The sequence below is a fragment of the Doryrhamphus excisus genome, linkage group LG7 (assembly GCF_037039965.1).
Source record: "Doryrhamphus excisus strain RoL-2023G ecotype Guam linkage group LG7, RoL_Dexc_Guam_v1.1, whole genome shotgun sequence".
In the NCBI taxonomy this organism is placed as follows: Eukaryota; Metazoa; Chordata; class Actinopteri; order Syngnathiformes; family Syngnathidae; genus Doryrhamphus; species Doryrhamphus excisus.
In genome coordinates this window covers 355,517-376,123 of record NC_136363.1, presented here as the reverse complement: position 1 = coordinate 376,123, position 20,607 = coordinate 355,517, and the positions used below count along the sequence as shown (strand labels likewise).

Sequence of the window (20,607 nt, the reverse complement as noted above, 5' to 3'; positions counted from 1 at the left end):
ATTTATCATACTCATATATAACATATTCCTTTATTATATAGATATTTAAACAGCCACGATGTCAACAAAACATTATTTTGGATCGATATATATACTGCATCGTCAATAATCAACCGTAATTTACAGAAATGAATCAGTTGTTTTTATAAAATGCAATTAAAATATGCTTTCGAAGTTTGCCATCGTTTCCGGTCCAACCCCGATTAAAACAGCACAAGTCGTATTTCACTACATTATAAATACTTGTGGTTACTATTTCTTTTGACAAATGTGACAAATTGGACTGAAAACATTTGAATGAACACATCCATGTATTTTATCCTATTCTTTTATTCAGGTCAGAAATGGTATTTCAAGCAAATGTTCAGCGCGACAAAAGTGATAACAGTGATATCAGTGATATCAGTGATACCAGTGATACCAGTGATATCAGTGACATTAGTGATAACGACAATATCAGTGATATCAGTGATACCAGTGATAAGAGTGATACCAGTGATACCAGTGATATCAGTGACATTAGTGATAACGACAATATCAGTGATATCAGTGATACCAGTGATAAGAGTGATACCAGTGATAAGAGTGATATCAGTGATATCAGTGATACCAGTAATAACAGTGATACCAGCGATAAGAGTGAATGTGCAGGGATCTAGTTTGCCCTGCAACAATGTGCAGGTGCGATGTGTGTACATGTGCGTACAATGTGCGTACATGTGTGTACAATGTGCGTACAATGTGTGTACATGCGTGTAGAATGCGTCAGTGTAGAGTGGGGCGTTGTTCCATCACTGCAGCTTAGCGTTTGTCAACATGAACGGTGACAAACCTACAGATTATTGCAGCTATGCAGATCAGCCTGTATGACGGCGTCTTAGAAAGACATTTTTGAAAGCTGTACGAGGGTCTTGCATAGGAAATGTGGCGCCAAAGTAAAGTGGACTCATGGTCGTTGACTGAGGAGAGTCCTCCGTGTTTTTGGAGAAAGGGATTCAGTCGGGAGGGCGGTAGCTGGACCTCCTGGCCACACGGCCCAGTCGGTCCACGGCCACGCTCTCGAAGGCCCTCCTCATGAGCGGGTGCTCCTCCAGCACCTCATTGAAGCTGTCCACGCTCAAAGAGTAAAGCCGACAGTAGGTTTCGGCCATCACACTGGCCGTGCGCCGCCCTTGGGTCAGCAGGCAGATCTCTGGAAGGGAACGGTGTTGAGGTTAGGGGAAGCAGCTGCTACGTGTGCTGGAATGCACGGCGGAAGACAAATAGCTACCCCCAAAGTACGCTCCGTCGCTCAGTCTGATTTCTTTGCTGCCCCGCGGCGTGACGACGACGGTACCGTGCTGGATGAAGTACATTTTGCGACCCAGCGTCCCCTCCCTGATGATGAAGTCTCTGGGTTGGAAGACCTCAAAGTGCAGCTTGGTCAGGATGACGGTGACGAAATGAGGGTCGGTGTTGGCGAACAGGGGCATGTTGGCCACCAGGCCTCGGCAGTTGTAGCTGACAATTTCCTAAAACAAAGTCAGGTCCGTCAAAATCATCTGTTTCCCAATTTTCATTCATTCATTTTCTACCGCTTGGGGTGCTGGAGCCTATCCCAGCTGGACTGGTGGCCAGCCAATCCCAGGGCACATATAGACAAACAACCATTCCCAACCACATTCATACCTATGGACAATTTGGAACGACCAATGAAGATAACATGTTTTTGGAATGGGGGAGGAAACTCCACACAGAGATGGCCGAGGGTGGAATCGAACTCGGTTCTCCTAGCTGGGTGGCCTGTGCGCTAACCCAATTTTCATTGATTCATAAATATGAATGCATAGACGCTATGCATTGTGTAGTTTCCTGGTTGCAACACATTGGTGAAGTCACTTGTTGCTAGGCGGAATTCATGGGCGTCGCTCATGACGGCCCTAGGAGGCGCAGGTAAGCTCTGCGAACCTGGTGATGAAAGAGTGGGACTCGCACCAACGGCGGCACGCAGGATTAGAAGGCACAAACATCGAATAAGAAGAAGCGCAGCTTGTCTGAAATAATATATATGAAGCAGGTCGTGCGCACCTCTTTCAGCGGGTCACTGAGCTCCCCCAAGATGCTGTCCTCATCAAACATCTTGCCTTGGAACCTCTGCTCGTAGTAGTCGTGAATCCTCTGCCTGACGTCGGCGGGCAGCTTATGGAAGGACATGTACTGCTCCACTTGCTTGTACTGGCCAAACGACAACACGGGACCGTGACACCAACATGACACCATGACACCATGACAACATGACAGCATGACAACATGACAACATGACAACATGACAACATGACAACATGACAGCATGACAACATGACAACATGACAACATGACAACATGACAGCATGACAACATGACACCATGACAACATGACAACATGACAACATGACAACATGACAACATGACAACATGACACCATGACAACATGACAACATGACAGCATGACAGCATGACAACATGACAACATGACAACATGACAACATGACAGCATGACAACATGACAACATGACAACATGACAACATGACAACATGACAACATGACAGCATGACAACATGACAACATGACACCATGACAACATGACACCATGACAACATGACAGCATGACAACATGACAACATGACAACATGACAACATGACAGCATAACAACATGACAACATGACAACATGACAGCATGACAACATGACAACATGACAGCATGACAACATGACAACATGACAACATGACAACATGACAGCATGACAACATGACACCATGACAACATGACAGCATGACAACATGACAACATGACAACATGACAGCATGACAACATGACACCATGACACCATGACAACATGACAGCATGACAGCATGACAACATGACAACATGACAGCATGACAACATGACAACATGACAACATGACAACATGACAGCATGACAACATGACAACATGACAACATGACAGCATGACAACATGACAACATGACAACATGACAGCATGACAGCATGACAACATGACACCATGACACCATGACAACATGACAACATGACAACATGACACCATGACAACATGACAACATGACAACATGACAACATGACACCATGACAACATGACAACATGACAACATGACAACATGACAACACCCATAACATAACATAACATAACCCACCCATCCATATGTTAAGCTAACCTCTCAGTGTTTTGTGTGGCTACTGCCACCTAGTGACCAGACTACAAGCGCTGGTCTCTTTGGGGCGACTGACGCTTACCTTCTCCTGATACTGTCGATGCGAGGCGTCCAGGGACTGCACCAGGTTGGTGGCGTGGCCCAGGAACATGGCGTAGCAGGTGGCCCCCACCACCATGCTGATCATGGTCAGCCAAACGTCGCTCATGCCCTCCGGCGGGTGGGCGCCGTAGCCGATGCAGAGCATGTGACTCATGGCCATGAAGAGGGCGTACGAGTACTGTGTGTGCCAGGTAGAATTCTGACGGGACAAGTCAAGGTCAGGCGCACGGGAACAGCAATCATCTGCTTTACTTGTGAACCTGAACGCACCACCATGTTATTTTTGGAGACCCAGCAGTCTGCGGGGAAGTCCTGCAGCATGGGCACCATGAAGGTCAAGCAGCCGTCCCAGTGGCACAGAAGAAGCATCATGCCGATCAGGTTGACGATGCGCACCACGGCGCTGGCCAGGTCGTAGGTCATGTGGAACATCTGAGGAACATAATGGCAGATCATCGAGAGCTCTGATTGGATGGCCAGCCCAGACGTACCTCCTCCCACTGATGGATGTAGCGAATGAGGCGAGACAGGCGGAGGAGGCGCAGCAAGCTGAGGATTTTGGTGAAGCGCACGATGCGCAGGGCGCGTGCGGTGCGGTACACGTCGGACGAGTCATTCAGGGATTCCAGGTCCACCACCAGGAAGATGTAGTCCACGGGGATGGACGAGATGAAGTCCACCAGGAACCAGGAGCGCAGGTAGTGCACGCGGATCTCCTTGGGGTCCAACACGATGTGGCTGTCTTCGCCCAGGATGCCCGTGCGGAAGTTGAAGATGAGGTCCAGGAGGAAGAGTGTGTCGGAGAGGACGTTAAAGGTGATCCACGGGGTGGTGTTCTGGTCCTCGAAGAAGGTGATGCCCCACGGCAACAGCACCAGGTTGCTCATCATCAGCAGGAGCATCACCAGATCCCAGTAGAACCTGAATGCAACAGGAGAAACAACATGGAAAATGGCAGCCTTGACTTCCATCATCACGCATAGGACGCATAAGATGTATGTCCAGCCATCCATCCGTCCGTCCGTCCATCCACACATCCATCCGTCCATCTGTCCATCCATCCATCAACTTATCCATCCATTCATCCATCTGTCCATCAACTTATCCATCCATTCATCCATCCACACATCCATCCATCTATCCACCTATCTACCCATCCATCCATCAACTCATCCATCCATCCATCAACTTATCCATCCATCCATCCAGCTGTCCATCTGTCCATCCATCCATCAACTTATCCATCCATTCATCCATCCATCAACTTATCCATCCATCAACTTATCCATCCATTCATCCATCCATCAACTTATCCATCCATTCATCCATCCATCCATCCATCCATCCATCCATCCATCCATCCATCCAGAAGTACGGAGCCTTCATGAAAGTGAAAGCCGAGAGGAGTGAAGCTCAACGTCATGAAGATGTTACATCACGATGAGACTTGTAAAGATGCTAAAGTTACACGAGGGCTGTTCAAGTGACAGCTGCCAGGTCAGGTGACCGGAGGGCGCCTGACCCATTTCCACCCGCACATCCTTTCCTCGTCACGGGCGCCAGCGAGACATTAAAAATGTAGCGTCCACTCCACTCCACTCCACTCCACTCCACCCCACCCCGCCCGCTTTGCTCTCAGCTTCTTTACACCGAGTGTCAATCACTGCCGCCTTCCATCACCCGTCCACCACGGGAAGCCGTGGATCAATCGATGGCTGCCACGCCATGATGGCAATGGATGGGGGGGCTTGTACGGTGCAGGGGCCACATGCACGGCATGGCACGGCATGGCACGGCACGGCATGGCACGGCATGGCACGGCATGGCACGGCATGGCACGGCACGGCACGGCACCTTCCCCACAGATAGCTAGCTTTCACAAGAAGGAAGACATCCTGTCAACGTCACCAAAAGATAAAAGCCAGCCCAGCCATCACGCAAGACCAGAAAATACGTCTAATAAAGTCAACGTAAATGGCCGCCATATTGGCCTCATCGGCGCACATCAGATGCTAACGTCAGCTAGCTAGCTCCTGCATGGGGAGGCATGGCTGAAGATGATGTTTCCAAGTGAGGTGTATTTTAATGGACGATTAAGCGGCGTAATACCATGTGACCCCAGCAGCGCCATGGACAGGATGAGTCATTTTAAAGGCAAGTTTGGAGCATAAGGTTTAAGGCGACTTGGGACGCCGCTAATCCCCGCCACAGCTGTCTGATGCACACTATTGCATCATCAGTCTTACTTAGCATTTGGGCTCCGGCCGCCCTTCTGTCTGCCGCCGCATGCTGGTTGCGGCACCGGGGGGCTAGCGTCTTCTGTTATCATGATGATTATGATGATTATGATGATTATTGTTAGACAGATCCCAAAGGGTCGTTCATCCCCAAACCCGGGATGTCTGTCAACCCGGCCACGCAGGCATCATTAATCCAGATGATCTTGTCCTATATACTGTATCACTCATCAAATCCTCTCATCGCCTTAGCACACAAGACGAGGAAGCGTGTGCTTCATCAGCGTAATGTGCACGCCGCCACAACAGCCTGGCCGCACCTGGCCGCGCCTGGCCGCGCCTGGCCGCGCCTGGCCGCGCCTGGCCGCGCCTGGCCGCGCCTGGCCGCGCCTGGCCGCGCCTGGCCGCGCCTGGCCGCGCCTGGCCGCGCCTGGCCGCGCCTGACCGCGCCTGGCCGCGCCTGACCGCGCCTGCCTTCCTAAAAACAGGAGCAGACTTTTTACAGCACAGAGGTCCTGTCATTTATAGGATCTTTGCTACCTCCAGCAGGACCGGCCACAGTCTCTCACTACTGGTTTTGGAGGAGATCACTTGGAGATTTCCCAGTTGGAAAGAGCAGAGCTCCACGGTCCAATAGAGGATCTTTGACAAGTGTTTTTGCAGTAAAAACAGCAGAGCGCTACTGTCCAATAGAGGATCTTTGGCGAGTGTTTTTCTCGTAAAAACAGCAGAACTCTCCAGTCAAATAGAGGATCTTTGACAAGTGTTTTTGCAGTAAAAACAGCAGAGCTCTACTGTCCAATAGAGGATCTTTGACAAGTGTTTTTCTCGTAAAAACAGCAGAGCTCTCCAGTCAAATAGAGGATCTTTCACAAGTGTTTTTGCAGTAAAAAGAGCAGAGCTCTACTGCCCAATAGAGGATCTTTGACTGTGTAGGAGCTGCCTAAAAAGAGCAGAGCTGTACTGTCCAATAGAGGATCTTTGACAAGTGTTTTTGCAGTAAAAACAGCAGAGCTCTACTGTCCAATAGAGGATCTTTGACAAGTGTTTTTCTCGTAAAAACAGCAGAGCTCTCCAGTCAAATAGAGGATCTTTCACAAGTGTTTTTGCAGTAAAAACACCAGAGCTCCACTGTCAAATAGAGGATCTTTGACAAGTGTTTTTCTAGTAAAAAGAGCAGAGCTCCACTGTCAAATAGAGGATCTTTGCCAAGTGTTTTTCTAGTAAAAAGAGCAGAGCTCCACTGTCAAATAGAGGATCTTTGCCAAGTGTTTTTCTAGTAAAAAGAGCAGAGCGGCCCTGTCTTATAGAGGATCTTTGCTTAAGACCATCACACACGTGGTTCTGGAGGACGCGTGGCGTGTGACTGACCTGAAGTCGCTGTAAGGGTGAATGATCCACACTCCAAAGGACTTGACCCTGGCCTGTTCTGCAGCGACGCCCTTGTGGCTTCCAAAGACGCGCAGGGAGAACTTGTTGACGCCGGGCTGCAGCATGGAGCCAAACTGTTTGTGGAAGTAGCTGGACTGGTCCAGGGTTGCATCATCATCATCACCACCACCGGCGTCATCTTCACCGTCGACGTCCAGTCGGTCCGCCGTGTAGTCGTCGTTGTGAGTCTTGACCAGCGAGAAGAGCGTCCTGCTCACGTCGCTCCGCGTGTCCGTCTTGGGGGAGGGCGTCCCGGGGCGGCTGGCCCTCTGGGAGCCGCTCCTCCAGTGGGAGAAACGGAGGCTGCTCCAGCTCCGGTGGCGAGGGGGCTCGGCTTTGTGACCGGGACTCTGGCCGATGCCTTTGGGGTCGCCCAGGCTCCTGGAGGGGCTGCTCATTTTCCTGAAAGAACAACTTGGAGGTCCTGACTAAGGTCTGATGGTGGCATCTGCGTCTGCATCACCACGGGCCAAAGACGCCGTCCGGTCCTCCTCCTGCTTCAACATGACCGGACAAATTGTCATCAAGCAGCCTTCAATAATCGGCTTGTTGCAATAAACGCTCCCCCCTCCCCCCTCCCCCCTCCCCCCTCCCCCTGCTGTGGAAGCCCCCCCTCCCCTCTGCAGGTGGAACAGATTGGTCAGACGTGGTCGTTCAGGAGCGTCCATGCTGTTCTCATCTTTACACTCACAGGACGGACAGTAACCCTCTGACCTCTGACCTTTGACAGACCTTGACAATCAATCCAAGACGCCATTTTTGGCTTATACGGTACATACAGTATACTGTCATATACAGTACATACAGTATACTGTCATATAGTACATACAGTATACTGTCATATACAGTACATACAGTATACTGTTTTATACAGTACATACAGTATACTGTCATATAGTACATACAGTATACTGTCATATAGTACATACAGTATACTGTTTTATACAGTACATACAGTATACTGTCATATACAGTACATACAGTATACTGTCATATACAGTACATACAGTATACTGTCATATAGTACATACAGTATACTGTCATATACAGTACATACAGTATACTGTTTTATACAGTACATACAGTATACTGTCATATAGTACATACAGTATACTGTCATATAGTACATACAGTATACTGTTTTATACAGTACATACAGTATACTGTCATATACAGTACATACAGTATACTGTCATATAGTACATACAGTATACTGTCATATAGTACATACTGTATACTGTCTTATACAGTACATACAGTATACTGTCATATAGTACATACAGTATACTGTCATATAGTACATACAGTATACTGTCTTATACAGTACATACAGTATACTGTCATATAGTACATACAGTATACTGTCTTATACAGTACATACAGTACACTGTCATACAGTACATCCAGTATATTGTCTTATACAGTACATACAGTATACTGTCTTATACAGTACATCCAGTATATTGTCTTATACGGTACATACAGTATACTGTCTTATACAGTACATACAGTATACTGTCTTATACAGTACATCCAGTATATTGTCTTATACAGTACATACAGTATACTGTCTTATACAGTACATACAGTATATTGTCTTATGCAGTACATACAGTATACTGTCTTATACAGTACATACAGTATATTGTCTTATGCAGTACATACAGTATACTGTCTTATACAGTACATCCAGTATATTGTCTTATACAGTACATACAGTATACTGTCTTATACAGTACATCCAGTACATCCAGTATATGTTTTTGATCCCAAGTTGAAAGTTCCATCAGGTTCTGCGGAACAGACTCACCTCCGTAGTCCAGCTAGCTGGAAGTAGACTTGTCTAGTAGACGGTAGATGGACGTGCCACCATATGCTACCACATCCATGTCAGTTGTGGCCAAAGACAGCTGGGATAGGCTCCAGCATACCTGCGGCCTAGAAGGTGGGTGGCTGAGAAGCAGTGAAGACTAGAAAGCAGTAACGTGCAGGCAATCCCCAGAGTACACGTCATACTGTACTCATACTGGACCTAATAATACTACACATGGGGGGGGGGGGGGGGGAGGCGTGGCCTACACTTTTCCCTGCAGGAAGAGCCAATGTGTTCGGCCATGGCCATGGAGGTCTGGACAGCAATGAGATGAATCCATACTCCACATGGCTTTTTGGTTCTTTCAGTTTACTTCAGTTTATTTCCGAGATGTAGTAGTCAGTATGCCAAAATACGTTTTTCCGTCGTTGCGGACTTGAGCATCTGACACATGCGCGCACACGCCACAGGTCAGCCAAAATCCGGACCCAGACTCGTATGGCGCGGATGAGCGGTCTCAGGTGTCACGCGGGGCAGTAACAGGTAGACGCTCTTCACAGGACGCGCTCCAGATGCTCTCCGTGCGTCCCAATTACAGGGAGACAGGCACCACGATCATGTTTCCGGGACACGATCCTCTAACGCTCGCTCCGATGCGAGTGAAGGATGCAACTAATGATGCTATGTGAGAAACAGGAAGCGGTCCTGCAGTCCTGCAGTCCTGCCGCACCATCGAGCCAGTTCCGCAATGTAGGATTCACGGAAGGAATATTTGGGCTGTTTGGGACTTTGGCAATACCGTGATTGGAACCCTGCAGAGATGAATAACACCATCAGCGTGCTTTCCACCACATTGTGGAACTCATGCTGCAGAGACTCCAGGTGGCCACTAGCTAGCAAGCTAGCGAGCTAACCGGTCAGCCTCAAATTGATTTCTTCTAAACTTTAAAAGGAAACCCGTACCACTTCCACACAGAATAGGAGGAGAACCTTTTCCCCTCTATGGTGTGGGACATGCATGACCCATGCAGGGTTGAGCCAATGTGCGCCATCACTGCCTCCTGGTGGCCATTATGTCACTTTACTTTATTTCCATATGTTTGGCGGATGAGTGGTTAGTGTGCAGGCCACACAGCTAGGAGACCCGAGTTCGATTCCACCCTTGGCCATCTCTGTGTGGAGTTTGCATGTTCTCCCTGTGTGTGGGTCCAGGGTGGCCAGGTTGTCCAGCATACCTGCCACCCAAAAACTGGATGGACTCAGACCATGATAGACCATAATAGAGCATAGCAGACCATAGTAGACCATAACAGACCATAATAGACCATAGTAGACCATAACAGACCATAATAGTAGACCATTATAGACCATAATAGAGCATAATAGAGCATAGGGGGGTGTGATGATATGAGTCCAGCAGAGGACGCTGCTTCACAAGTCCCAGGCCCACCTTGTCCTCCCATCACATCTCCAAAGCTTGACATGCTACAGTTTATTAGCACTAGCAAGGGCTTGTTGTCCAGCTGACTGTCCTTCCACGGCATCCTTCATTCCAGCCCTACGTGCTAGAATGTGCTAGAACGTGCTAGAACGTGCTAGAACGTGCTAGAACATGCTAGACCAGCCCCGTTGGCCAGCCGTCCATCCCAGAGGGCCCTTCTCCCAAGAAAAAGGCCAAAGGAGCAGGTTTTGGGCAGGGGGGTTGTGGGGGTGATTGTGACATCCGTGAAGTTTTGGCTGAAGAAGAATAGTTTTGGCAACAACATTACTCACTCAGCACATTTCTCTGACTCACTTCCCGAAAGGAGGACCATTCTTTCTAGTCAGGAATAAAAAAGGCAGCAAAAGCTCTGATGGGAGAGAGAGAGTCAAATGAGATCTTACTCATCTTTGTTTGGAATCTTCCTTCGGTAAAGCACACAATCACACTTTACAGGAAACTAAAATATTATATTCAATTCCTCTTTCTTTACAGTAAATAAACAGGAAGTGGCCATTGGCCGTGATTGGCATGGCATGTTTTTCTTTATTGTGGGTTGTGGTAAAAAACCTAACTGGTCCATCCATCCGTCCATCCGACTAGACGTTAAATTAAAATAGAAGTTACATCCGGGGATATATGAGAAACCCGGCAACACAAGCACTACTTCTTCTGGGATGTCGGCCATATTGTAGTAGGCTCACCCCCCCCCCCCCCACACACACACATCATGCCGGATAAGATGTTGCACGCTCAGCAGATGAGTGGGCTGTTGTTGTGTCGCCCTTTTAATGTCAGGCCGACCCGGTTGTTCCCTCACTTCGGAGCATCTCACACCCACTGCCCCCCCCCCCCAAAGCCCATCACAAATATAAGCTGAATGCTGGGCACTTGTGGCATTCCTGGAGAAAAGATCCAGCCATGGCTGCAGCAGGAGCCCTGGGAGGATTTGGGATGGTGATGCTGATTCTTTACAGCGGAAAGCTTGCAGGTAAGTCCATGTTCTAGCAGGACGGACCGCTTGGTGAGCCATCACTGTTGCTCTTCTACCAGATGGCAGAGCGACGTCAACAACGCTGCTCGTACCTTTCCCGCCGGCCCAGCCCACGCCTCAGAACCTGGCCGCCATTTGCCAACAGGGTCAAGGTCGTCCCAGGTACCCGGACAGCATCTTCCCGAGGTCCGGATCCGGCACCCTCCGGCGCCGCGGGAAGGCTATCAACCGGCTGGAGCAGTGGTTGGCCAAGTGCTGCCGTGAGGAGGGAGAAGATCAGAACGCCGCCATCCTCTGCTGTGCCCGGCAAGCTGTGAGTGATGACAGAAATATAACCTGGAATTACGCTCCCAATAATTCCAATCTACGTTATCAATAGTGGAAAAAGGCCCTGTCCCAGTTCTGCACGGAGGAGTACAGCACCATGAGCGCCACCTATGAGTGCTGCAGGAAGCAAGGGCATGAACGGTGGTCTTGTTTTGACAGCGAGCTGCCAAACCCAGACTACAACCCGACACCAGGCTACAGCGCACCCATAATGCCTGCGGAGTCTGGCTTCACTTTTGATGCTAATTCCTGCTGAAGGGTCATTTAAAAACAACCTTTATAAACATAAGCCAATCAAATGTTCCAGCAGGGGGTCATGGTGTCTGGGCGGCCTCTAGCTTTTGTTGATGTATCCATAAATGTGTCCACTAGAGGTCCCGTTTGTGTCAAACTTTGGACGCGACATATCAAGTTGTTGACGGCTAGCCGCGAAGGAACTTGTGTACCTAAATTCTAAATAAAGGCCCTTTCACGTGTGAAGACTCGTCTTTTTGTGTCTATTAAAAAGTTGATGTGATACTCAATGAAAAAAAAGGACGTGTGTGTAAAGTAGTGCAATTCCGCTGTTGATGCCTACCACTTTCAAAATAATATACACATATGACCGGTGCCACGCTTTGAATGGTAGAAACAAACATGCATATAACTATTTGACGGCTTTAATGTGTTATTATTCATGCCAAGTCACAGAATGTGACCTATTAAACCGCTTGAGCCAGTATTATGGTGGTCGTGTTTATACTGAAGGAATAGCAAACCGGAAACTGTATTCTTGTTTGGGTTGTCGCCAAACGTCAGCTACTTCCGCATTGCTTCCTTGTTTACGAACGGCCGGACGGGAGACGCTTTACTGTACTGCTAAATGCTGCGTTTTTGTCATTTACAAATGGCGATTCGAGATTTTTCTCTTTTCAGTTAGTTTTGTACGTCCGGTGCGTTTGTAAAGTTATTTTCTAAACTTGTTTAGTTTTGGTGAACTGACGCAACGTGTGACATGTAGTCGGGCTGCCGTTTGCGGCGTGTCTCGGGAACTTTCCATACATTTCCGCCACAAAACAGGAGGGGATTCTTTTTGAAACGCACAAAAGCATTTTGGGGACGGATGGCCGCAGCTGCAGCTGCAGAGGAGCCGCAGGGGCTGCACAGCCACGCCGGAAGTAAGTTTGACATGGCATTCCCACTGAAGGGAAGAGAGGAGAATTGTGTTCTATGAGACAAAGAGCTAAGCAGATATGTTGTTGTTTTTGGAGGAGAAGGAGGAACCATTAAGAACTCTCTTAAGGAACAGTAAGGTTCTTGAGAAAAGTTGTGATCCCGTAGAGTTCAAATGTCTGCTAGGAATAACAGGAAGTGAACAAGGCGTGTCTGCATGTTTGAGCCACAACCCAACACATTGTTTTCTTTCCATGCCAGCCGCGTCATTCCTTGCCCCCCCCCCCCCCACACTTCTCTATAAATAACTCCAGACTGTTTCCCCATTTTTCCTCCAGATTCCACCGAGGGCACCAAAGAGGTAACACAGGTCGCCGTGACCCATGAGCAGGGCAAACATGTCATGGATGTTGTCCTTCCTGATAGATTCCAGCGGTGGTGAGGAAAACCATCGGGCACCGTGGAGTGGATCAGACCGGGGTGACCGTGTACAAAAAGGTAGGGTGTGAGACCACATTAACAATCACGGTCTGATCATGGTTCGAGTCCCAGCTGGTCCATGACAGGCACGCCGACGGCAGTCCTTTGACCCACACATTGTGTACCACTGCGCGCACTGATATTGTTCATTTATATTAAATTCAGATTTGTGTTGCCATGGAAACACAAATGTCATTGTCGAATCGCCTGTGAGTGACGGCAGATGGAACCTTTATGGTGTATTTTTAATCCAGATGCTGATCAACATCAGGCTCTTTTAAGTACATGACGACAACAAGCAAAGGGTGCGGAAATGGAAACGCCCTGTCTCATTTTATTCTTGGCTTGTTTGGCCTCCACACCGCGACCACGTGCATGGCATCTGTAAAGCTGTAAAGCTATGAATTTGTCCAAAATAATCACAAGAATTAAAAACAACAATAACTATTCATATAGTAAAGTAATATTTCTCCATTCATTTTCTACCGCTTCTCCTCACGAGGGTCGCGGGCGTGCTGGAGCCTACATGGTCACAATTTGGATGAATAAATGTGCGTGGTGAACGTGTAGGCCGTCCTCCCAAGCTCATTGTTCCCTTCTGTCCCCCAGACGCCCTCCTGGGCCCTGCAGGGCTCCATCCAGTTGGGCATCACTCACACGGTGTGCAGCCTGGCACAGAAACCCGAGCGAGACGTGCTGCTGCAGGACTTTGAGGAGGTGGAGAGCATCTACTTCCCTGAGTGGGTGGCCTGAGAAGATGAGGAAGATGTGCTGTAAGTATCATTGCTGGGCTAACGCCGTCTTGTACCGGTTGCCAGTGAAGGCAGCAGCCACACGCCCGCACACCACTATGGAGACTTCACCTTCAAGACCTACGCCCCCATGGCGTTCCGCTACTTCAGGGAGATGTTTTGCATCCAGCCCGACGACTACATGGTATTGCTTTAGCTTAAAAGAAGAACGCGTGGACGCGTGTTCCTAAGTGCGGCGTACCGGCCGCAGTGTTCTCTCTGCAGCGAGGACCTCATCGAGCTGTCCAACCCGGGCGCCAGCGGATCCCTCTTCTACCTCTCCAGCGACGACCAGTTCATCATCAAGACGGTGCAGCGCAAAGAGGCCGAGTTCCTGCAGAAGCTCCTCCCGGGATACTTCATGGTAAGGCTTGCCTGCGGGGGGGCGGCCATGTTGGGTCTGCGTGTATCCTTGTATGCAGGACATGAGGGGCCGCTTTTGGCTTTAAAATGACAACGTGCAGTTTTTAAAGTTACAATCATCCTTTATGTTCTATGTTCTACAACGCCATAATGTCTCCTTGGCCCCCACTGGACCATCCTCCAGAACCTCAACCAGAACAAGCGCACCCTACTGCCCAAGTTCTACGGACTCTACTGCATCCAGGCGCGAGGGTCCAATTCCAACATCCGCATCGTGGTCATGAACAACCTGCTGCCCTCCTCCGTGCAGCTGCACCTCAAGTTTGACCTCAAGGGCTCCACCTACAACCGCCGCGCCTCCTCCAAGGAGAGAGCCAAGACTTTGCCCACCTACAAGGACCTGGACTTCCTGCAGGACATGCCGGAGGGCATGCTGCTGGACGCCGACATGTACAACGCTTTCTGCAAAACCATCCAGAGGGACTGCCTGGTGGGGAGCGCTAAACATGACACACCGCTCTTTCCTTCCCTGCTCACGCCCCCCCCCCCCCCATGTCCTGCTCAGGTCTTGCAGAGTTTTAAGATCATGGACTACAGCCTCCTGGTCGGCATTCACATCATGGATCAGGCCGGTCGGAAGCCCGCACAGGGGGAGTCGGCAGCCGCCCCAAGAAGGAAGCCGCAGAACCAGAAGTTCTTGTACAACACCCCCATGGAGGCCATCCAGGCGGAAGGAAGGAGTCTGGGCTCGGCGGACAGCGACGATCCGTGAGGATGACAACCCAAAAAAAGAAAGAAAGTTGACAGGATGCCTTTTTTATCATTTTTCTGATGTTTGGCAGCACGGGAGGCATTCCGGCACGGAACGCCAAAGGCCAACGACTGCTGGTGTACATTGGCATCATCGACATTCTGCAGTCATACAGGTGACCTTCTTCCTTTTATTCTTCTTCAGGTGCAGCAGGTCGTCCGCTACCCGGAAGGTTTAGAACAAGTCATTTGATGGGGCGTTTTTGAGGGGGACTTGGTAGAAAAAAGGTTGGCGGGCCGCTGCTGTCGTGTATAATTCAAGTGGATTTGCAGCCTAATGGGTTTCTGTCATTTGTATTTCTGGTTCTATGGTTGTCATCACACTATTTATTCCATGACTGGTACTGGAATACGTTTTAGTACATTCAGTCTGAGCTTCAGGTGGGGCAACTTTCCACTACAATGGCTACCTTTCTGTCTCTCAGGTTCATCAAGATGCTGGAACACACGTGGAAATCTCTGGTGCAAGACGGGGTATGGTAGATGTTCAAGTCTAATAAATCCATCAATTGACCATCAATTGACCATCAATTGACCATCAATTGACCACGACCACTGTGTCAGGATACGGTGTCGGTGCACAGACCAGGTTTCTATGCAGAACGATTCCAGAAGTTCATGTGCAGCACCGTCTTCAAGAGAGTCCAATGTAAGAATAAAACAGTAATTAACCTTGCCTTGCGTTCTTGGCCGCTTCACGCCTCTGTTGTCTTGATGTACAGTAAAGACATCCCCTTCCAAGAGGCGACACAGCATTCCGAGGAAGTCGGACAGCGCCGGAGCTCCACCGGCAGAAGCGAGCGGCAGCAAGAGCCAGAAGGAGCAGCCCATTAAGACCCAAGAGGAGGAAGCCAAAGAAGGCGAGGGCCAAGGCAGCGGTAAGACGGTTTCCATTCAGCCCTTCTGGCGTGTTCCGGCATGTTAAGTGCTGTCCGTAATCCGGTCCATCTTCTTCCGGCTTGCTTGGACAGGCGTGACGGTGGCAACGCCATCCAATGCGGACAATGCACACGGCTGATCTCCTCCCAAGGAACATTCCAAATGCCAGGACATCCACAGCCATCCGCCCCTTTTTTACTGCACCTTGCCTTGCTTCCAGCCTCGGCCCGCACCGTGGCCTGATGCCCGTGGCCTGATGCCCGTGGCCTGATGCCCGTGGCCTGATGCCCGTGGCCTGATGCCCGACTGGTGCTTATCTCAGAGATGTTTTGTTATACACTGACCATTCTTGACCGTGACAAAAATGGACCAAAAAGTGCTGAGATGCAATTAAAGTTATTGGTAAAGTGCCTAAAATAACCAAGTAGAATAGAAGAGCCTTTTGTTGTCATTGCACAAAAGTAATGGGGGACAATACGGTACATTATCTCTAGATAATACAATATTATCTATACATTGGAATGATAATACTATAAAGATAGAAAAAATACAATGTTATCTATACATTGGAAATAATGTGTACAATGCATTTAGGCTTTTATATTTTCTACATGAACATATCATGTCTGTTTTATTCCAAACCTCTAGTTCGTGGTACTGTATATGTTCATTGTCTGTAAACCCTGCCACTTATGATACCCGTTATGATACAAAATGTACTGTACATTAAGGAGTAGTTATTTATTGACTCGTTCTTTTCAATGCTGTGCCATGCAATCTTTTCTTGGCGCAATGAAAAGGCTTGGGAAAGGGTGCAATACATTCAGTCGATTTGGGGGAATCATCGATATTTGGGGTTAGGGCTCATCTGTACTGTAGAAAAAGTTCCTTATGGTCCTAGATATTTATTACAGTGTATTACTGTATTCTTGCTATTCTTTCTGGTGATGTTGAACTTGACTTCTTTTGACTTATTATTTCATTTATGGTACTTTGTAAATAAACTTGCATTGGCATTCCATGTGTTGCTTTTTTGTCTCTTGATTGTTTTGGACATGTTATTGGTTCATAAATGTTGTTCAAGAGAATTATTTACCGGGATTCAGTTGCGTCTCCACGACTTTCCGTATCACAAACTAAGCCATCTCTTCCGGTTTGTGTCAGCCAATTGGAAGCTCGCCTTTGCACCAATGGCATACAAGATGTTACACAATCTGGCCAATCAGCAGCATCCTTGCTCAGTTGCGGTCCACTAGGCGGCGGTTTTGTAAGAACAGTTGCAGCCACAACAAGAAGTTTCCAAAATGGGGCTGGAAAGTACTATGGTCTGGTAAAGAGGATATTGATCTCTTTCTAACTTTAGCCGACGCGTCTAAACCACTCGTGTGAATCCATAGATATCATATCAGGTGTTTTATACGTCCCACCTTTGAGTTTGCTGTTAATATGTGCCGTTAAACGTCACACAACTCCGCAGCGGCTGAGTCATTTAGCTCATGCTAGCCGACAGAGAGCTGCTTTGTCAACCAAGTACATGTTTATATTGACACATTTCACGAATATTCTACATTTTACATGATTCCATTGGAATTGTAAACTGACGATGCGGCTGTCATGAAGTGAAGTCACTGCATGGGGAAATGATTCCTACAGATGATCACACACCCTACTCGACTGACTTTGAACGCAACATAGCATCGTTGATCATGATTAGAGTTTTCATAAAATCATACATGTTTTGTCCCCAGCGTGGACAACAGCGAGTACATGAGAAATGGAGACTTCCTCCCAACGAGGCTGCAAGCTCAACAGGACGCTGTCAACATTGTTTGTCACTCCAAAACACGGAGCAACCCAGAAAACAACGTGGGCCTCATCACCATGGCTAAGTAAGGGGGGGGGGGCTCATTACACATACTGCGTGATGGATTGCTGATGTTTCGTCAACGTGGTGTCCCAGTAACTGCGAGGTCCTGACCACACTGACACCAGACACCGGCCGCATCCTGTCCAAACTCCATGCTGTCCAGCCCAGAGGGAACATCTCTTTCTGCACTGGCATCAGAGTGGCGCACGTGTGTTTTTAACATCAACATCAATATGATGTTGGCACCGGCACTAATGATCCCCCCCCCCTCTCTCTGCATAGCTGGCCTTAAAGCACCGACAGGGAAAAAACCACAAGATGAGGATAATCGCCTTTGTGGGGAGTCCCGTGGAGGACAACGAAAAAGACGTTGGTTTGATGTTGAGCCTAATACTTCATGTTGCCACCACTGACTTATTTTTAATTTCTGTTTTGCTCATGCAGCTTGTTAAGTTGGCCAAACGCTTAAAAAAGGAGAAGGTGAATGTGGATATCATCAACTTTGGCGAAGAGGTAAGGAGAATCTTAGAGGTAAGGAGAATCTTAGAGGTAAGGAGAATCTTAGAGGTAAGGAGAATCTTAGAGGTAAGGAGAATCTCAGAGGTAAGGAGAATCTTAGAGGTAAGGAGAATCTCAGAGGTAAGGAGAATCTTAGAGGTAAGGAGAATCTTAGAGGTAAGGAGAATCTTAGAGGTAAGGAGAATCTTAGAGGTAAGGAGAATCTTAGAGGTAAGGAGAATCTTAGCGGTAAGGAGAATCTTAGAGGTAAGGAGAATCTTAGAGGTAAGGAGAATCTTAGAGGTAAGGAGAATCTTAGAGGTAAGGAGAATCTTAGAGGTAAGGAGAATCTTAGAGGTAAGGAGAATCTTAGAGGTAAGGAGAATCTTAGAGGTAAGGAGAAATAGCATGACATAAATATTGGTCACTATCGCTCCTTACACTGGCCGGGTGTGGTCGTTTACTCAACTACAGAAAATACCAAGCATTGATTGATTTGGATAGTTTAATAGTGTATGTGACAAATACCATATTTTATGTCGTATATTTATTTCTATACTCGATACATGAAGTACCAGGGACATGCATATGCAAATGTAAAAGTAGAGTTCCACATGATAGTTCTTAATACAATAATATTCTTATTTTGGTATAATTAATACTTTAGAACAAATCTATTGTATTTACTCAACTGCAGAGAGTACCAGGGGAATTCATTTTCATAAAATATTTCACTATTAATGGCTGTCTCGTAGCAGATGATACATGTATTTAAGAGACTCCTTCATATAATACATGATGTAATGTTTTTGCAATGAGCCAACGATTTTGATAATATTTGGCTTCCATTTTCAAATATTTTTGCGAAAGGCTTGTACTACTAGTGAATAATGTTTGCCACCATCTAAATGTATGGCGCCCCCAGGAGGTGAACACAGAGAAGCTGACGGCCTTCATCAACACCTTAAATGGCAAAGAGGGGACGGGCTCCCACCTGGTCACGGTGCCGCCCGGGCCCAGCCTGGCGGACGCGCTGCTGTCCTCTCCCATCCTGGCCGGCGAGGGAGGGTCCATGATGGGTCTGGGCGCCAGCGACTTTGAGTTTGGTGTGGACCCCAGTGCTGACCCAGAACTGGCCCTGGTGAGTGTCAAGACGGTGGCGTTAAAACGGCAGGAGCCGAGTCATGAAGTTGTTCCGTGTCCACCGTAGGCGTTGCGTGTTTCCATGGAAGAGCAGCGCCAGAGGCAGGAAGAGGAGGCCCGCAGAGCCGCTGCAGCTTCTGTGGCTGAAGCTGGCCTGCCCGCAGCCGGCGCCGATGGTATTGATGACCCTGTGGAGAACAGCAGAACACTCGTTCACCAAACGACAATGGGACGATGATTGTTGTTGTTGTTCTGCAGAATCAGAGGACGCCCTACTGAAGATGTCGGTGTCTCAGCCTGAGACGGGGGCAGCCGTGCTTCCTGACTTCAGCAGCATGACGGAGGAGGAGCAGATAGCCTACGCCATGCAGATGTCCCTCGCTGGAGGAGGTGGGCTGGACTGGCAGCAGAGAGCACACACACACACACACACACACACGTCAGCAACCCTGCTGTTTAAAATGTCCTACTTGTGAACAGAATATAGTGAAATGGACACCACAGGGCCAATGGACGCTGCAGAGCCTGTCAAAGTAAGGTTCTGTTGTTTATGTCCTATGTGCCTTCAGTGCTCCTCATAATTCATTCATTCATTACCCGACAGGAAGAGGATGATTACGACGTGATGCAAGACCCTGAGTTCCTGCAGAGCGTCCTGGAGAACCTGCCTGGCGTGGACCCAAACAACGAAGCCATCCGCAACGCCATGGGCTCTCTGGCCTCGCAGACGGGCAATAAGCCCGAAGGAAAAAAGGATGAGGAGAAGAAGAAATGAGGGGAGCGTAACGGGGGACGATTGTATCAGAAGCTGACACCACCCTTTTTTCCTGACACTCTAAGGAAGCATCCGACTGCAGTCACATTTCTGTACATTGTAGTAACTAATTAATTAGAAGTGGAGTGATGCAGATGCCATGATCCGCCTCACTTTTGTTTATTTTGCAATAAAGCTGAAATATTCCACAGGGCCAGTTGGTCATTTCCGTTTCTTTCTTCCATCCATAAATAACAAATGTGGTGATAGTCCTTTGTAATATCAAATCATTCCA

The 20,607-nt window shown here is 48.3% G+C and overlaps 4 protein-coding genes across 4 annotated transcripts; 3 read left to right on the top strand and 1 right to left on the bottom strand.

The window, feature by feature from the left end:
* Positions 1-38: 38 nt before the first annotated feature.
* On the bottom strand, positions 39-7,504 carry hcn3 (hyperpolarization activated cyclic nucleotide-gated potassium channel 3). Its single transcript, XM_058046390.2, has 7 exons — positions 6,902-7,504; positions 3,785-4,214; positions 3,564-3,725; positions 3,274-3,492; positions 2,068-2,214; positions 1,271-1,511; positions 39-1,192 (listed from the first exon to the last, which is right to left on the bottom strand). The coding sequence occupies exons 1-7, from the start codon at positions 7,357-7,359 to the stop codon at positions 996-998; spliced, it is 1,854 nt and encodes a 617-aa protein (XP_057902373.2). The 5' UTR covers positions 7,360-7,504; the 3' UTR covers positions 39-995.
* Positions 7,505-11,112: 3,608 nt separating this feature from the next.
* On the top strand, positions 11,113-12,046 carry ecm1a (extracellular matrix protein 1a). The gene is made up of 3 exons (XM_058046400.2): positions 11,113-11,245; positions 11,308-11,561; positions 11,628-12,046. The coding sequence occupies exons 1-3, from the start codon at positions 11,176-11,178 to the stop codon at positions 11,829-11,831; spliced, it is 528 nt and encodes a 175-aa protein (XP_057902383.2). The 5' UTR covers positions 11,113-11,175; the 3' UTR covers positions 11,832-12,046.
* Positions 12,047-12,406: 360 nt separating this feature from the next.
* LOC131101356 (phosphatidylinositol 4-phosphate 5-kinase type-1 alpha-like) lies at positions 12,407-17,071 on the top strand. The gene is made up of 13 exons (XM_058046393.2): positions 12,407-12,732; positions 13,066-13,088; positions 13,154-13,225; positions 13,817-13,947; positions 14,026-14,143; positions 14,210-14,362; positions 14,546-14,851; positions 14,927-15,129; positions 15,204-15,287; positions 15,597-15,645; positions 15,736-15,820; positions 15,894-16,049; positions 16,143-17,071. Exons 1-13 carry the CDS (start codon positions 12,678-12,680, stop codon positions 16,187-16,189), a joined length of 1,482 nt encoding a protein of 493 aa, XP_057902376.2. The 5' UTR covers positions 12,407-12,677; the 3' UTR covers positions 16,190-17,071.
* A 183-nt stretch (positions 17,072-17,254) lies between these two features.
* On the top strand, positions 17,255-20,526 carry psmd4a (proteasome 26S subunit ubiquitin receptor, non-ATPase 4a). Its single transcript, XM_058046396.2, has 10 exons — positions 17,255-17,380; positions 17,799-17,939; positions 18,011-18,125; positions 18,200-18,286; positions 18,362-18,430; positions 19,341-19,556; positions 19,626-19,734; positions 19,817-19,948; positions 20,039-20,091; positions 20,163-20,526. Exons 1-10 carry the CDS (start codon positions 17,355-17,357, stop codon positions 20,331-20,333), a joined length of 1,119 nt encoding a protein of 372 aa, XP_057902379.2. The 5' UTR covers positions 17,255-17,354; the 3' UTR covers positions 20,334-20,526.
* Positions 20,527-20,607: the final 81 nt, after the last annotated feature.

Bases quoted from the DNA above. Each gene is read 5' to 3' on its own strand.
- LOC131101356 (XM_058046393.2), top strand. From the start codon at position 12,678: ATGGCCGCAGCTGCAGCTGCAGAGGAGCCGCAGGGGCTGCACAGCCAC. The intron at 13,948-14,025 runs GTGGGTGGCCTG...ACCGGTTGCCAG, and splicing joins GAGAGCATCTACTTCCCTGA to TGAAGGCAGCAGCCACACGC. The intron at 15,288-15,596 runs GTGACCTTCTTC...TCTGTCTCTCAG, and splicing joins GACATTCTGCAGTCATACAG to GTTCATCAAGATGCTGGAAC.
- ecm1a (XM_058046400.2), top strand. From the start codon at position 11,176: ATGGCTGCAGCAGGAGCCCTGGGAGGATTTGGGATGGTGATGCTGATT. The intron at 11,246-11,307 runs GTAAGTCCATGT...CTCTTCTACCAG, and splicing joins TTACAGCGGAAAGCTTGCAG to ATGGCAGAGCGACGTCAACA. The intron at 11,562-11,627 runs GTGAGTGATGAC...CGTTATCAATAG, and splicing joins TCTGCTGTGCCCGGCAAGCT to TGGAAAAAGGCCCTGTCCCA.
- psmd4a (XM_058046396.2), top strand. From the start codon at position 17,355: ATGGGGCTGGAAAGTACTATGGTCTG. The intron at 17,940-18,010 runs GTAAGGGGGGGG...GTGGTGTCCCAG, and splicing joins GGCCTCATCACCATGGCTAA to TAACTGCGAGGTCCTGACCA. The intron at 19,949-20,038 runs GTGGGCTGGACT...ACTTGTGAACAG, and splicing joins GATGTCCCTCGCTGGAGGAG to AATATAGTGAAATGGACACC.
- hcn3 (XM_058046390.2), bottom strand. From the start codon at position 7,359: ATGAGCAGCCCCTCCAGGAGCCTGGGCGACCCCAAAGGCATCGGCCAG. The intron at 3,726-3,784 runs GTACGTCTGGGC...TATGTTCCTCAG, and splicing joins ACATCCATCAGTGGGAGGAG to ATGTTCCACATGACCTACGA. The intron at 1,193-1,270 runs GTAGCTATTTGT...GTTCCCTTCCAG, and splicing joins CGACGGAGCGTACTTTGGGG to AGATCTGCCTGCTGACCCAA.